The sequence below is a fragment of the Papaver somniferum genome, chromosome 11 (assembly GCF_003573695.1).
Source record: "Papaver somniferum cultivar HN1 chromosome 11, ASM357369v1, whole genome shotgun sequence".
Taxonomy (NCBI): Eukaryota; Viridiplantae; Streptophyta; class Magnoliopsida; order Ranunculales; family Papaveraceae; genus Papaver; species Papaver somniferum.
In genome coordinates this window covers 55,072,412-55,089,043 of record NC_039368.1, presented here as the reverse complement: position 1 = coordinate 55,089,043, position 16,632 = coordinate 55,072,412, and the positions used below count along the sequence as shown (strand labels likewise).

Sequence of the window (16,632 nt, the reverse complement as noted above, 5' to 3'; positions counted from 1 at the left end):
GGGATCACTTCATTGTACCGACTTTGAAGTATCCTTCAAAATTTAGGCTATTCTTGTGGATAGTCATTGAAGAAGGTTTTATAACCTTCAAACTCCGGATCTACCTCACTATTTGGCTAGCTGTAACTGTTATAGTCTACACCAACTATGGATTCAGACACTTGAATCTAGAAATACTCAAGATTGTAACGAAACTATGCAGGAAACAGGAATCAAAGTTCACAACGACATCCAAACCGCCAAGGAGATAAGGTACAATCGAACAAGACGGTCGGAGTTTAATGCTTATAATTGGAAATTAGTTATGCTATTGTTTTAATCACCCAATTATAAAGACAAAGAATGGTACGTTCCTAAAATATGTAACCCTTGAATATTTAAGTCTTTAAATAAAATCTCCTTTTCAAAAAAAGTAAAAAATGATTCGGCCTAAAAACTACTATTTGGTGTCTTTATTTTCGTTGAGTCACCTATTTTGTTATCACGTGAGACCCGAGAACGAGAAATCTAAAGATCAGAAAGGTGAGAAGAGGATAGAGGAAATTTGAAGCAACAAAAAGTCGTGTGACTTCGTCACGTATTCAAGAAATTAAGTGTGTACTTCTCTCCCTTAAGACCTGTTACAGTTTATAACCGCCGGATCATCTCTAATATCCAGGTGTCATAAAAATGAATTACATCACTTGAATTGGACGGTTTTTATTAAATGTAGACTAAATTATTATTTTTTTGGACCTTCAAGATAATCATTTGAGATTTTTCTTTCTACGTCAATTTTCTGACTCCTCCGTCGTAACTGAAATCAAATACTCCTACTACTATCGTTTAAATTCAAGACGTGAAGTTGACTTTAACAAATGTTGGCAGTTGGCTGTTACAAATCTTGATGTTCACGATTTTAATGGCGCACTACATCTGCTTACCACTAGTCACTGAGGCGAATGATATGGTCTTAGGTTCCAAAGAAATAAATTTTTGAAACTGTGTGACTTGAGTTTTTTTTTTTTTTGCTTGCCAGCTCAAACTCAAATTATAATTGCATAATACAGATTTGTCCCGGGTAAAACCTCACTAATACGGGGTAATAAAGTCACGTAAGTGTTATCTTTTCCTTTCATTTTGATCTAATTAATCAATTTTGAACTCAGATAACTCATATTATCATCATCCATTACCAATAATTTTACCATTGTACTGCGGTGGCATCTGGGATATCTCTCCAAATTGATGTACATTAAATTTCAGATTAACTGTAAAAAAAGAGTGTAAGAATATTCGCTCCGTTAATTTTCTTGATATGGGTGTGGACTGTGGAGGAGTAGGAGAAGAAGGCAGAGATAGATGAATGTGCTTATCCGCTGACTTCCATTAAAGGATAGGGTGATAACAACAAAATGGCAATCTCGTAAATGAAACAAGTATCCGCGGTTTAAGGGTAAATCATTCTTGAAAATTGGACCACATAAAGACTTGATTTTCTTTCCTTGTTTCTTCTTTTTTACAGTTCACAATTCACACAAGCCTTGCTGCCTCCCTCTAACTTTCCCATTTTGGTAGTTCCTTCTCTTCGAAGAAGAGAAAGAAAATAAAATAACTGTTCTCTTTCTGATCCAAAACCCTAACAATTACTCTTTCTTCTTTTTCAAACCCTAATTTCACTTCTTAATCTCACTTCCGATGGTGCTTTCCACCACAATTCTTTGTTTTGAGCCTCATTTTTGATCCAACAGCAGAATTCTGATTGACTGAAGATTTCTTAAAGAGGGAGATCTTTATAAGAATTGAAATAAGGGTTTCTTTATTGAGGAAATGAGGGATGTTTTCAAGGTTGGCAAGGATTGTAGCAGTATGTTTACGTCCAGTCAGACAGTACGCACGTATGAACAAGGATGATGAGTTAGGTAGTGGAATTGATGATTCTTTACTTTGGTGTAGAGATCTTGATCGTCATTCACTTGGAGAATTTTCTTTTGCTGTTGTGCAAGCCAATGAAATTATAGAGGATCATAGTCAAGTTGAGATAGGAAAAAATTCTACGTTTATTGGTGTTTACGATGGTCATGGTGGTCCTGAAGCTTCTAGATTTGTTCGAGATCACCTATTTCTTCATCTTATGAGTTAGTACTTCTTTTCTCTTGAATTTTCTGTCATTTCTAACTATAATTCGTATTTAACTGTTCTTGTTTCTTCTCCATTGATAGCTTTGCAATTAAAGGTTATTAATGGTGTTGGTTATGCTAGCCCTCCTGTGATATATATACAAATACAATCTGCGGTGGTCAAAGTTTGAGGACTTTGGTTGGCTGTTTAATACTTATGACTGAGAGTCTTACGTTTTCTTGTCAACATCATTTTTCTTTTTCTGTTTCTTTTTTCCTTCAAGAATTGGATCTGAGGGTTTCTAGTTTGGATCTAAAGTTCAACTGAATACAAAATAAATATCTAATAATATGCTTCCAAAAAAAAAACAATCTAATAATACTTGCAAAATTATCGGTTTATAGCACTGAATTCATCTTATGGGGTTTGGTGTTGTTGCTGTGATCATAGTTTAGGAAAACTAAAGCAAAATTAGATACTGCCTATCATTTAGATGGGCTTGAATGGGTTATGCATGAATGATGGTCCCAGGCTTTGTGGGATGAATTTCTATACAGGAGATGTCATTCTCATGAAGTCTTGGAGCATTTTAAAACTTGGAATCCATACGTGATGACTGGTAGAAATTTAAAAAACTATCTGGTATGATGTTAGATGATAATCATAACTTATATGATAGGGCTAAATGGCTTAGGAATATATTGGTATCTATAAGGGATTTATTCTGGCTCTCTAGTTTCTATGCACAAACACTAGTTTGATGGTTTTGTACAAGGAGATACTTGCGCTGTTGCCAATTACACTTTAGTTGTTGGTTTGAGAATTGAGGATTTTACTTGCAACAATCGGCATTTTTGTTGTTCTACAGTCTTATGCTGGATTCTTTTTTTTTTCAGGACTTGCTCGAGAAAATGGGAACATCTCTGAAGATGTTCTTGGGAATGCTTTTTCTGCAACAGAAGATGGGTTTCTTACCCTTGTGCGTAGGACATGTGGAATAAAACCTCTAATTGCTGCCGTTGGGTCTTGTTGTTTGGTGGGAGTTATCTGGAAAGGAATGCTATATATTGCAAACTTGGGTGATTCGCGAGCTGTTATAGGTTCTTTAGGTAGGTCAAATAAAATAATTGCTGAGCAATTGACTAGAGATCATAATGCAAGTTTGGAGGAAGTCAGACAAGAGTTGAAGTCCCAACATCCTGATGATTCACAGATTGTAGTTTTGAAACATGGTGTTTGGCGTGTTAAAGGCATCATTCAGGTTGGTCTTCTAAGCAATTGCTAATATTTCTTGCATTCAAACCGATGTATGGTGCAGACAAAAATTTACCACCAGTTAGTAGTACCAATAATGATCATAATATACATTAGAGTGTTAGATAGATCTTATATCCCTACTACATTAAATGCTTGTACTATCATTTAGAATATTTCCATGTTTGCCTTTCTAGGTATCTAGATCTATAGGGGATGCGTATTTGAAGAGGCCAGAATTTTCTCTGGATCCATCATTCCCGCGTTTCCGGCTCACAGAACCCCTCGGCCGACCTGTGCTGTCAGCTGTACCATCCATATATACAAGAGCTGTACGTCCACAAGATAAATTCCTGATATTTGCATCTGATGGGCTTTGGGAGCATTTGACGAACCAGGAAGCTGTTGATATAGTTCATAAGTCCCCAAGATCGGTAAGCTTTTATTTTCTCCAACCTTAGGTCTGCCATATCTCTTTTAAAGTCCAATCATAATCTCAGTTTCTCACTTTTTATATTCTCTTTTATCTTTCTCTGGTGCAGGGAATAGCAAAAAGACTCGTTCAAACAGCTCTTGTGGAGGCAGCAAGGAAAAGAGAAATGAGGTATTATGACCTTAAGAAAGTTGAGAAGGGTATTAGGCGGTTCTTCCATGATGATATTACGGTTGTCGTAATTTTCCTAGACCAGGATGTGCTAGGAAAGAGTGCTTTTCCAGAAATGTCAGTAAGAGGATTCATGGACTCTGTTGGACCATCTGATTTTTCTGTTCTCGAGGGGAGCAATATGACTCCAAACTCTGCATAGTAGTACCATACTTAGTCACTGGAGTTCCTTTTAAGTTTCCAGGTTCAGCTTGTTCTTTCTCTCTTCCATGTGTATTTTTGCGTCCACAATTGGTGGTGGTTTGTTTTTCTTCCGTTTTGGTTAATTTCTTTTGTTTGTAAGTTGAACCTGATCCCAGTCTCTTCTATATTCTATGAAGTCATAAGACTCATAACATCTGTCTTACCAAGCAGAACTACAACATGTGTTGGTTTGTTGGATGATTATAGGTGAACCACCATGAAACGGTGCAATTCAGTTTTTCATTGTATGATTGAATAAATATGGTAATTTTTTTATAGAACTTTTGCTGCAATTACGACTCTAGTAAAATAGTTTTAACTTTTCAGCTATTATGTGCAAACTGCAAACTGGCCTAGTCGGGGAGAACCAACAGAGAGCCAACAGAGATCAATAGAGGAGGTTTGAAGCATCCATCAAAGATCTCTAAAATTTAAATTTAAAACTTTCTGTCTGTGAGATTGGAATGTGCTAGCAATTTTTATTTCAATTTTCCTGCTATTCCAGTTTTATATTAGCATCAGCGCTCATCAAAGTATGTTTTTGGCCAAGTTTGAGAAGTTTAAAGAATCTATGTCGTGAAAAATATTTTTATTGAATTTAAATTGGTTAAAAGGAATCCAGAGTAGCAGTGAACCGCATTTAAAGTTTAAACCCAAACCACAGCAGTACCTTAATACACATCTTCTAAGGAGAAATAATAATGAAAAAATTGGGTTTTAGGACCCTTCAACGTCATTCATTGTACTGACATAAAAATGAGAGGAAGGCTTAGAACCAAAATGATATACGAGGAAGAAATAGAAGTAACAAGGCACAATAATATCTCAGAGGCATTAAAAACAACAATACTTTTTTCCTCATCATCCACCTCTCTTTAGTGTACCATCTCATTAGAAGCATTTCCTGTGAACAATTGATGGACCAGATTCATCATACTCAGCCTTGGCAATCCACATCTGCACTCAACAAACCAGAGAGATTAACGTCTAAACAAGTAACTCGTGTCCATGCATATAACAGCATATATGTCAAAAACTTTCTGCCAAACGGCCATGCCTATTCTTGTAACTTGACTTAAGACTAAACTATCTTTGCATAACCGTGATCTTAATTCATTTCGACCATACGGAGTTCTCTAACCAACTTAAGGTGGGTGGGGTGCTGGACAATGAGTGGCACTGACCCACAAAACAAGCTGCTGGATAAAATCATACTTGTCCAAACCAATAATATACATAACAATACTTGCCTATTCCATATTTTGGTTAACAGTTGGCCATTCTGGATAGAGGGGTTTAGGCTCAAAAAGATTTTTTATCTGAATTTTGGGTTTAGGCAATAGGTTTACTAACATATAAATGCGGAAGTATATCTAAAAAAAATTAGAAATTACGCTACCTGTTGGAAGGTGCTGAGGGATGCCAAGATAGATCCTCCAATCCAGACACTGTACTTCCTCTCTGGGGGAGCAACGACCTTGATTTTCATGCTGCTTGGTGCAAGTGCAGTGATCTCCTTGCTCATCCTATCAGCAATACCAGGGAACATAGTGGAACCACCACTGAGAACAATATTTCCATAAAGATCCTTCCTGATATCTACATCACACTTCATGATAGAGTTGTATGTAGTCTCGTGAATTCCAGCAGCTTCCATACCGATCATTGAAGGCTGGAAAAGAACCTCAGGACAACGGAAACGTTCAGCTCCAATGGTGATTACTTGACCATCAGGTAACTCGTAGCTCTTTTCAACAGATGAACTGGTCTTGGATGTCTCTAGCTCTTGCTCGTAGTCAAGAGCAATGTAAGCTAGCTTTTCCTTCATGTCTCTCACAATTTCCCGCTCAGCTGTGGTGGTGAAAGAGTAACCACGCTCCGTCAAGATTTTCATCAACGCATCAGTGAGATCACGTCCTGCGAGGTCAAGACGCAGGATGGCATGTGGTAGGGCATAACCTTCATAAATGGGAACTGTATGGCTGACACCATCCCCAGAATCCAAGACGATACCTACAAAAATCAACAGAACACATGCACACGTCACTATTAGCATGTATCTAATCTATAGCAGGTCAACCAAATGACAAATGTACACGAAAGGTCTTGTACAGTATCATTATCCTTTACTTGGTGCAGTAATAACTTGTGGGATTCACATTTTAATACCGAAGTTTTGCTTTTACAAGGATCAACAGGAATTGAGCTGCTTACCAGTAGTACGACCACTGGCATATAGAGACAGAACAGCCTGGATGGCAACATACATGGCAGGAGTGTTGAAGGTCTCGAACATGATTTGAGTCATCTTCTCACGATTAGCCTTTGGGTTGAGAGGTGCTTCAGTGAGGAGAACTGGGTGCTCTTCTGGGGCCACACGGAGCTCATTGTAGAAAGTGTGATGCCAGATTTTCTCCATGTCATCCCAGTTGCTCACAATACCATGCTCAATTGGGTATTTCAAAGTTAAGATACCCCTCTTTGATTGAGCTTCATCCCCAACATACGCATCTTTCTGTCCCATACCAACCATCACACCGGTGTGGCGAGGGCGACCCACAATACTAGGGAACACAGCCCTTGGAGCGTCATCTCCAGCAAATCCGGCCTGTAAAAAATGCAAGTTTAACATCAAAGTTAAGATTTGTGAAGCAAAATGTGATCAAGTATATCAGCTTAAGTGGTTACGGTATGGCCTGTCAGAATAACTAGTGCGATAAAGATAAAAGTTCTTGAGGGGGAAGTTCAGGTTTTGTACCTTGACCATTCCTGTTCCATTATCACAGACGAGGGGCTGAATATCCTCAGAGTCTGCCATCTTCTATAGCCTGCTGAAAATTAATGGAAAACCAACTTCAGAGCATAAAAACATGATAATAATAGATAAATACTATAGTGTCCCCACAATTGCAAACCACATCTATATAGTCACATTTTCATTTTCATTTTCATTTTTACATCACTTTCATGAGAAGAATATGTTAGTTCCCATATAGCATGTTAAACAATAAAAGCTAGGCAAGAATTTATCCAGCACCAATCTATCTTTATTTTTAATCAAGTATATGTATAACAAGGCTGGGGAGCAAGCTCAGGCGGAAATGGAAGTGGCTAATATATGTGCACAGCTTCATTGTTTTCACAGTTGTGTCAAAATTGATTATTATAATAACGGAAAATTCAGTTCCTTGTTTTTTGTAAAATTCCATCAGAATGAAAAAGAAAATGAACATCAATTGAATATTACATCAATGAAAAAGAAAACGAACATCAATTGAATATTCCATCAGACACACATAACTGTTTGAATATTAACATGAGATCTGGGTCACATAGGACACTAAATATAAATTGTATAAACATCAATTAATTTTTGAGCAAAATGGAATTTACAATATTTACTGTTCCTAGAACGTATGTGTGGGAACAAACACTGCACAGGAAGAACAATAACCAGCAAGATTTATTCAAGAAGGAATAAGTTTAATCGTAGTTCACTGCTAAAATGGGTGCTCATTTGTCAAGGATTTAGTTTAAGCTAGTAAATTATCAAAAGGAGATCGGAGGAACGATGTTCTTAGAAATTGAACCCCTCTGAGTGATGATCAGACATTGTAATTCCTAAACCGATAATCATAAAAATCAATAGATCAGGATGGAACAAGGAAATCCAGGAGGGAGCAGAAATGCGAATTGTAGCCGTACAACCATAAAGTAAATACTCAAAACTATATGGTGGAAAAGAAAAACAAGGTGCCAAAAGAAACATGATCAACAATACCAAAAATAAGACCCGCAAGGTATAGATCAAAGCTTATCCAACACAACCACTAGAGGTAATTGTTCTCCTCTTACCCTGATAAGGGTAGAGTAGCACACAATATAACAAAAAATCAGGATAATGATTCACGACGAACAATTGAACATGATGACAGAAGATGATTCTCGACAAATTAGGGTCGCATTAAAGGTAGAAAATGCAAATGTCCCCAGAATGTGAAAGATGGCATTCGTAAAACGAAAATGAAGACCACCAAATTTTGATTTTGCTTAAAAAATCTCAAATAATCGACCACCATAAAAATTAATATCTGAAAAATCTAGATCCAAACACATTTCATTGATGGATCCATCTCAATAAATCAATTATGACAATCCAATTCTTAATAGTCGAAACACATTCAGCTCAGACAATGTTTACAGATAAATGATGCAGAAAAAACAACAACCATATACCTAGAATCTAACGCAGATGAGGATAATGAAACAATCGACAACAAATGAATTTTTACCAACGAAACCCTAGATTCTGCGTTCGTGAGTCTGTAAGCCCCCCCACTTACTATCTCTATTATCTCTTCCTTCTTCTTCTCTCTCTTAGTTGCAGAGAGGTGGTGGTGCTCGTCCCGTTTGTGTTTAAAAAGGAAATATTTTGTCCAAATGAAACTCCACCTCAAATGAAATTCGTCTTAAATAAACCACAAATTCACTTTCTTTAATCGCCACCGTCTGTAGTTTATGCGGTCCAGATGTGCTAATGGTACAGCTAGGTTTTTGTGTGATGATGACTTAGATTCACATTCTCTTTCTCCCATCCGTAATGATGTCTTTGCCTCCATGTCCATTGCGAAATCACAAGGAAACCGTATATTCTCTTTCTTTCAACTTACGTCGATGGAGTACCAATTGTCATAGTTGGTTTTTTTTTTGGTCTGACAACGGTCATGACATGTGCATCGATATAACGGGTGTCTCGCATTTTACTGAAAGTGGTGTACTATATTTGTCCCTGGTCACAACCATCGGCAATGTTGTAACTCGGAAACACAACAAATATTTGGAAAAATGCATTGCTCAAGGTTTCGGTTTCAGAACTCTTGCTTTCACTATTCTGGGGAACTCGATGGAGATATGATAGATTTTTTTGAAAAGATTGCAAAATTACATGGCCAGTCATGATGTCAATGTCAGAGTGGGAGATTTTCTTTTTCACATATTAGAGGTTGTCATTCAAAAGGGATTGGAGCTCACATTCGATTTTTTGTAATTTTTTTTTTCCTTTTTATATTTTTTATTTGGGCCCTTTTATTTGTTTTGTTTTTCAAGAAAATAAAATATGTAGAGGTATGTAACTTACAAAACTAATAACTTATTTTTATCAAACAAGAAATAACGTCTTGGTTGCAATGGTGTTTAATTGTTAAAAAAATGTACTGCTTTCACGATCTAAATTTATCAAATATCAAAGTATCAGTTTTTCAAAGTTTCTTTCGAAGATTTTTATTAAGAGAAATTGTTTCTTAACCGAGAGTTTGGAAATACCCGGAGTGATACTCGTGCTTAGTTTTCATTATATCATTTGTGCAGAACAAGATTCATGAAAAACTTCCACATTGTAAGATTTGTCGAAGCCATTAGATTTATGTATCTTTTGCTTTATTTTGGCAAGTTTAAGATCCTTTAAAATGAAACACTCCTATGCACATTACCAAAGATGTAGCATTTTCATATTTGATTATCCAAAAAATATGAATGTCGCTTAACAACTGGCAACGGGCTTTCTACATATATTACCACAACTGCTCATTTGAATATTGGTTGGTTGTACACTAATTACATTAATTGTGGTGTATTAATATTATATTCGAAAGAGTTTTTTTACGGAGCGGCTACGATGTGGTTGGGCCACATACTTCAAGTATGTGGCCCCTCTTTATATTTTGACACATATTATAAAGTAGAAAATAAAGTTTAAAAACTGTTTTATTACATAACTGTTTAACTAAAAAAGAAATTAACTTCCTACCTTTTCTTAAAAAGTGAATGCTTTACGGGAATTTAGAGGGGTAGGTTTTTAGGTTATACAGGTGTCAAGAAATAAAGATGGGCCACATACTCATTGTATGCGGCCGGACCACATCGTAGACGGAGCGGTTTTTCTATTTATTTCGAAAAAAAGGTAAAAACTTCTACATCCGTTTGCAATTATACAAATATATAAAATCCAAGACATGATTATGAGTATAATTTATCTATCTCTAACTTATGATCCTTTATACGTTAGTTATGTGTCACTATATAATTGTTAGAATAATACTAAAGTGTGGTTTGGATGAGAAGACATCTTCTTCGTTCACCAAGAGAAAGCACTTTGGTGCACTATTTTTTGGTTAAAATAGAGATAAACAACTAAGACAAGATGGGAGAAAATTGCATCATTATGACCCTTGGCTAACTGTGGGTGGAAACTCAGTTTTAACATAAATAATACTTGGTGGAAATTTGGTTACCACCGATGCTAAATATTGACTTTGACCAACATGCAGCGCAGTTTTCCCTTAAAGCCAATATCACAGATCGATCGATAATGAAAGATTATTGAAGAATTAATAAAATCAAGGTATCGAGTGAGAACATAGCACAGTGGAAGTTAAAAGATTAAAAATTATTATTTATTTTTTGTGCCTTTCTTAATGATCTGAGGATGTGAAGTCAAATTTTGTTTCGTACTTACACTTTCCTAGGATCGTGTAGGAATTCATACCCAGTTTAAGATCATATATGAATTCATATTCGTTTAACATCGTGTGGGATTTAATCATGAATTAAATTTGTGTATCACATTCGTTTTAAAATCAAAAATCATCTACTCAGTATAAGATCGAGTACAAAGATGGTAGAGATTATAAATTATTGGTCAAACAAAAAATATATATCCACGCACAAGAAACCACGGTTAGCACGAGCTAAGCCATGCTTTCCATTAGTACATATTCGGAGTTCTATCAGTATCAAATTTTACTACCATAGTGGCAGTTCATTGCTAGGTTATAGCCAAACATAACAACCTTAATGCATCATAATGTTTGCTCCGGGAAAATATATTCCACAAAAAACCACATCAATTTACGTTAACATGGCATATACAACACTTTAAAAACTTCTTTGGTAACTAGTCAGGAAGTAAAAATTCATTCTCATAAGTCATAAGTAAAGTTTTTCCCTTTCATAAAAAGAGTATTTTTATGATTTTAGAAGTCATTTTAAAGAGAACCATCAAATAGTCTGATGGTTCTCAAGTTTCCTCCAATAGGGATGTTGGATATCAACTCATATAATAGCATAAATCATACGCTAATGTACCTAGATGCAGTTCAAGGGACCACTGTTCTATGTAAAAAAATCATTCTTAAATTCAGTCCCAAACTACTTTTGACTTTCTGAGTCATTAAACCGAGAATTTCTTAAGATTTAATCCATGAATCGGAAGTGTTTTCTCTTTTTAAAAGAAAAAAAAAGTCATTTCGAAATTTTGTCTCAATTAAGTTTTAATTTTTAACTTATTCAGCCGAGAACCTTCTAAGTAGGCTAAGTCTTATAGGCTAGATTTGGCTTCTAGATTAGACAAAAAACATTGTCTATTCTTCTCTTCTACTTATCTCTTCAGATATATTTCAAATTTTCGTTGAATGGTTACGCACAGAAATAATCAACTTTTCGCTGTTTAGTTCAGCGTCGATTGAAATATTCCATGGTATATGTGTTGTTCCATTCAACAGTAAATAAGAAAAATGTTTACTCGTTGTTTGGTTTTGCGACTAGCATGCTAGAATAGAATTGCCATAAGACTTGGAGGTTATTCTAGCTGGCGTGAACTTCCTGTCTATATGCTAGACTGGAAGACCATAGAATTAAGCCTAACGCATAAACTGGAAGATCTTTCGGTAAATCACAAAATGGTCCTTGGATTCTAACCGAGTGATTTTCCTAGAGAAGCCGAGGGTTGAGTTGTCTAACACGATACAGCAGTCCTGCAAGATGGATTCAAAATCCTTCTTTCTTTGGGAGATTCACTTTATCACTTTCTCTGGTGGGGAAAATGGAGAGTAATAATTTGGGGAGATGGGAAAGAGAAGGAGATAGCCAACTCATCATTCCATTTCAGTTCTTCCAACAGTCTAGAGATCATGTCGGGTTGTTCATTGACACGTGCCGCATCATTGTTCAGCACGTGGTTAGGTTACACTTCCTCCATACCAGGTGGTCCAGGTCCTCCACAAGGAATGGGTCAAAATACCACCACATACATATTTTAATCTCTTCAAGTTGAATTCACGTTTCAAGTTTCAACTTTCAACCACGTTCTTAAGATATATGGGATTCAGTTATACTGATCATAACTTACATAAATTTGATGAAACTCGGTTGTTAACTTGTTAATCTTGCAACAAGCTGCTATGTTATTTTAATCTTGCAACTAGCTGCTTTGTGATGGTTACGTTCAGACTTCAGACTCCATATTATGTTGCCGATCAGCGAATAAGACACTATTACTATTCATCTTCTTCTGTGTTTTAAAGGAAGATTATAATGTACTCGTATGTCAAAGTTTTAGGAAACGCAAGATTTGCAAACCAAGGGCTACTAACCGCCTAAACCACATCGTAGAACTAAACACAAGCTTCTGAGGACTTGCTGTTACCCTCCTCAAGAAATTGGCAGACGTAAGTTCGTTTCAACTTTGACAAAGAAAAAAAAAAAGACATTTTGTTTGTCAAATCGGAGAACTCAAAAATAAAACAAATAATCAATCTTGCATAGTGGGCATTCGAGCGGAAGGTGTATTTAAGTGGAAGAAATGTTCTTCAAGCCTCCTTGATCTCGACTGGACTCGTTTTTTCTTTTTTCTTTCTTTCCCCGTGGGCTAGGATTTTCTTCTTTCTTCTTATAAACGTGTTTCGGTCTTTGGTGGTTGTAGTCTATCTACTGCTTGTGAATTGGCATGCCTTCCATCCATGGAATCAGTAGCGGAACCAGGATTTCAGAAAGGGGGGGCTAAAAATTTTTTTTTCTTCGCGCCAGACTATTATTACTTTGAGTCTGCTAGCATGACAAACAAGGGCAGAAAAAATAATGTGTGAAATACAAAATAAGATTGTTACCCATTTTATTGCCCATGCTTACATCCACGGTTGTCCGACCACTCCTCGAAAGCAACCTGCATCTCAACCATACCAATGAACTAGTCAGTTGAAACAAAAAGATTAATTTCAGATGATCTTCTTCTGGAACCCGTTACTTATATAACTACTAAAGAGAACACCATCAATACAAAAAAAGTTATCACTGTATACATATATACATAGTAGCCTGGTTGAATTCTTTCAATTCTCACCAGCCTCTACACATTTAAAGTGTACAGAATTACTTTTACCCATGTGAGCTAAAAATGCACACTTGGTTCCATTCTTAACATTATGCCAATTTCTAAACCCTTCACAAGTGTACTCTGGCATATTGCGCCCCATTTGTATAAAAAACAGAACACAACATCTTTATCTTAAGAATACTCCACCCAATGAAATTCGTCAAACCACTTGGCAGAAAATCGACGGACTTGAATTCCCACTGGAGTAGCTGGATACTTGGTAAGCTTTGTTCTATTGCGCCCTATTTGTAGGTAACCTCCGCGAAACTTCATCACGCTTATTAACAGGATGCTGCATTGTTGGAATACATAACCCGGGGTCCCTTTCTAAAGAAGTAACATATGCATTTTCGAGAACATCAGGTACACTTCGAATATCCATTGCTTCAACTCCTTCATGTTCAAGGTTTACAAATTACAACTGGTGATTTCTAGTGTTTGATGGAGATGAAAATGGAGCACTGCTTGTCGTTGCTTCTTCAATTTGAGTCATTTGACTAGATTGAGGTTTGTAATATTTTTCTATAGTAGTAGCGGCCCTTGACGAAGAGTAGACATTGTAAATGTCACCTGTACTGTAAACATAAGAAAATTAAAATTTGCATCATATAGCAACAATATTAACAATAGAAAACCAAATTCATACATTGATACGTAGTAAAGTTTCATTCACATAACAAGATACATTATAATCATCACCATGATCCCAATTTTTTAGCAACAATCTCAACAAAATAAAACCAAATTCATACATAAGAAAGTTAAAATTTCATTCAAATAGCAAGATTCATTTTTTTTAACACAATTTTAAGAAAACCCAAACCCTAGAAATTACTTACTAGATTTGCTGTGAAAAAATGAATAATTTCAGTAATATACTTGTAACATGATTACATCGACCTTACAAAATCATTAACCCTCCATCTAAATCAGACCAGAAAAAAAACAAAAACCCAAACTCTCAAAGTAAACATCATATTATCAAGTTCTTCTACTTGTAACATGATTACATCGACCTTAGAAAATCATTAACCCTCCATCTAAATCAGACCCAGAAAAAACAAAAACCCAAACTCTCAATTTAAACATCATATTATCAAGTTCTTTCTTTCAAAAATTTCAAACAGTGAAACCTAATCTAATCAACTAAAGTCTAACATGAAACAAAATAAGAAAGTACTTACATAACTAAAGAAAGTGGATCTTGTGAAATTGTTTGCATTCGCACATTCAATTTCAGCTATTATTATCCCACATTCAATTGTGGCTCTCCTGTACTTTGTCTTTGTTCCTATTATTATCTCACTTTACCTTTTCTTTTTGTTGTTTATTCCTTTCAATTTGCAAACCTGGCTGGATTGGGTAATACCCAAATTAATTTGGGTATACCTAATGACACAAAAGTCTGGTCATTTTGAAGTAAAACAGGCTACTCTTTAACCTTGTATTTTCTAAATTTCTAATATATCCTTGTTTAATTAACATTAAATTTTTTGATTAGGTTAATTAATTGAGTTTAGATGAATTAATTAAGTAGATTAAAACTTATGAATTTAAATTATCAAATTTTGTTTTTGATTGAACTCATGTGGGAAGATTTTTGATGAAAAAAAATTGTTTTGAGAATGTTTTTTTTGCAACGAAAATGAAAACATACTACCCAAACACTTCTGAAAAGGAGATTGCTAAGCTAATGTATGAAATCATACTCAAAATTAAAGAAGAAATCAACACTTTCAGTTCTGAAACTATGAAAAGTCGGTAGGGTCGACGAATGAAGAACATGTCGACTATATCTGTCTGGCAAAGTCTACGGATGAATAGCATGCCGACTTTATCCGACCGGCAAGGTCGGTGAATGAAGAAGATGCCGACTTTATTATTTTTGACACACAGAAGACTGTTGTAAATGCTTCGCTAGTCAGCATTTTATTGATTTTTTACCTTGCCGGCTACCTTGTAGTCGGCAAGGTCGACAAAAAATACCATGCCGACTATAGGATTGTTTGACATACAGAGAAAGGTGTTACAAATGCATAATTAGTCGGCAAGGTTTCAATTTTGTAACCTTGCCGACTAAACTATAGTCAGCAAGGTATAAGGATGAATACCGTGCCGACCCTGTAAATATTACTTTCAGGAACAAAACTCTTTGAAAAGTCGACATGCTATTCATCTTATAACCTTGCCGACTAAAAATAATATATGAAAAGTCTGCATATTGTTCATCCTATAAGCTTGCCGACTAAAAATAAATATGAAAAGTCGGCATGCTCGACAAACAAATACCATGCCGACTGTTTAACTAGAATTCAACAATTTCAAATTTTCTGATCTAATTTGTCATTCAAATAACAAAATAAAGTACTAGAATGAATTTGAAAGGATTAATCGACAATAAAAAAATCATAATCACGATATTTTTTCATTTGAAAATGATGAAATATAGAGTAGGAGAAAGGAATTGATCATTAGATTGATGATGAAGAAGAAGGAAAGAAATTAATAAGGTTTTGATCTAAAATCCAAAAAAGGTGGTTTTGGTTATTATTAGGAGAAGGGTAATTAGGTAACTTTACACATATTAGACACCCCTTTACCCTCTATTATGGTTGGGGAACAAAATGGGTATACCCCAATACATATGGGTATACCTCAATTAAGCCAGGTTCGCAAACGGTTGACTAAAAATCAGATGCATGGTTGATTAAAAAGATGCTAGGACACGGTGGACTAAATCATCCGACCTGGTGGACTAACTTGGTAATTTTTAATTTTTGTAAGGGAAAATTGATACTCAGGTAAGGTTTTGGAATAAAAAGGGGGCTACAGTCCGGGTTAACCCATCCTTCCTTCCGTCCCTGCATGGAATCTTTTTTATTCAGAGGAAAAACAACTTTTGCGACAAATTATTTTTGTAGAAATTTGTCACTGGAATTAGACAAAGCTTGGCTTTTTTTTTTTTTGGACACTGCAAATCTAAGCCTATTGTTTTGGCTTTTGCAGCGTCCATCTAAGATCTGGATATCTCGATGATTTCCAGCGACTATGATTTCATTATAAAACATTATTTCCCTAACAACACACTAAACCTTGAATTAGGTCGAGAAGAAAACCATTTTTCCCCAATTTTTTTTCATTTTCGGTCATCTGTAGATGTTGAAATTAGATCGATGAATTGGTAGGGATTATTACGAATTTAAGAATGAGGTTGAGTTGGCTT

General features: G+C 35.6%; 2 protein-coding genes and 1 long non-coding RNA gene across 6 annotated transcripts; 1 reads left to right on the top strand and 2 right to left on the bottom strand.

Annotated features, from left to right (window-relative positions):
• Positions 1-1,515: 1,515 nt before the first annotated feature.
• LOC113323434 (probable protein phosphatase 2C 25) lies at positions 1,516-4,494 on the top strand. The gene is made up of 4 exons (XM_026571749.1): positions 1,516-2,117; positions 2,997-3,361; positions 3,552-3,788; positions 3,897-4,494. The coding sequence occupies exons 1-4, from the start codon at positions 1,817-1,819 to the stop codon at positions 4,158-4,160; spliced, it is 1,167 nt and encodes a 388-aa protein (XP_026427534.1). The 5' UTR covers positions 1,516-1,816; the 3' UTR covers positions 4,161-4,494.
• A 281-nt stretch (positions 4,495-4,775) lies between these two features.
• On the bottom strand, positions 4,776-8,662 carry LOC113323435 (actin). Of its 4 annotated transcripts, none has more exons than XM_026571750.1 (5): positions 8,494-8,662; positions 6,960-7,032; positions 6,416-6,809; positions 5,601-6,214; positions 4,776-5,158 (listed from the first exon to the last, which is right to left on the bottom strand). In XM_026571750.1, the coding sequence occupies exons 2-5, from the start codon at positions 7,017-7,019 to the stop codon at positions 5,093-5,095; spliced, it is 1,134 nt and encodes a 377-aa protein (XP_026427535.1). In that variant the 5' UTR covers positions 7,020-7,032; positions 8,494-8,662; the 3' UTR covers positions 4,776-5,092. The 4 variants fall into 4 exon arrangements, with proteins under 4 accessions (XP_026427535.1, XP_026427538.1, XP_026427536.1 ...); XM_026571753.1 differs by having other exon boundaries at positions 6,960-7,029; positions 8,494-8,646; XM_026571751.1 differs by having other exon boundaries at positions 8,438-8,633.
• A 4,606-nt stretch (positions 8,663-13,268) lies between these two features.
• On the bottom strand, positions 13,269-14,753 carry LOC113323136. The gene is made up of 2 exons (XR_003347457.1): positions 14,594-14,753; positions 13,269-13,984 (listed from the first exon to the last, which is right to left on the bottom strand). It is a non-coding gene; the product is annotated as an uncharacterized LOC113323136 (long non-coding RNA).
• Positions 14,754-16,632: the final 1,879 nt, after the last annotated feature.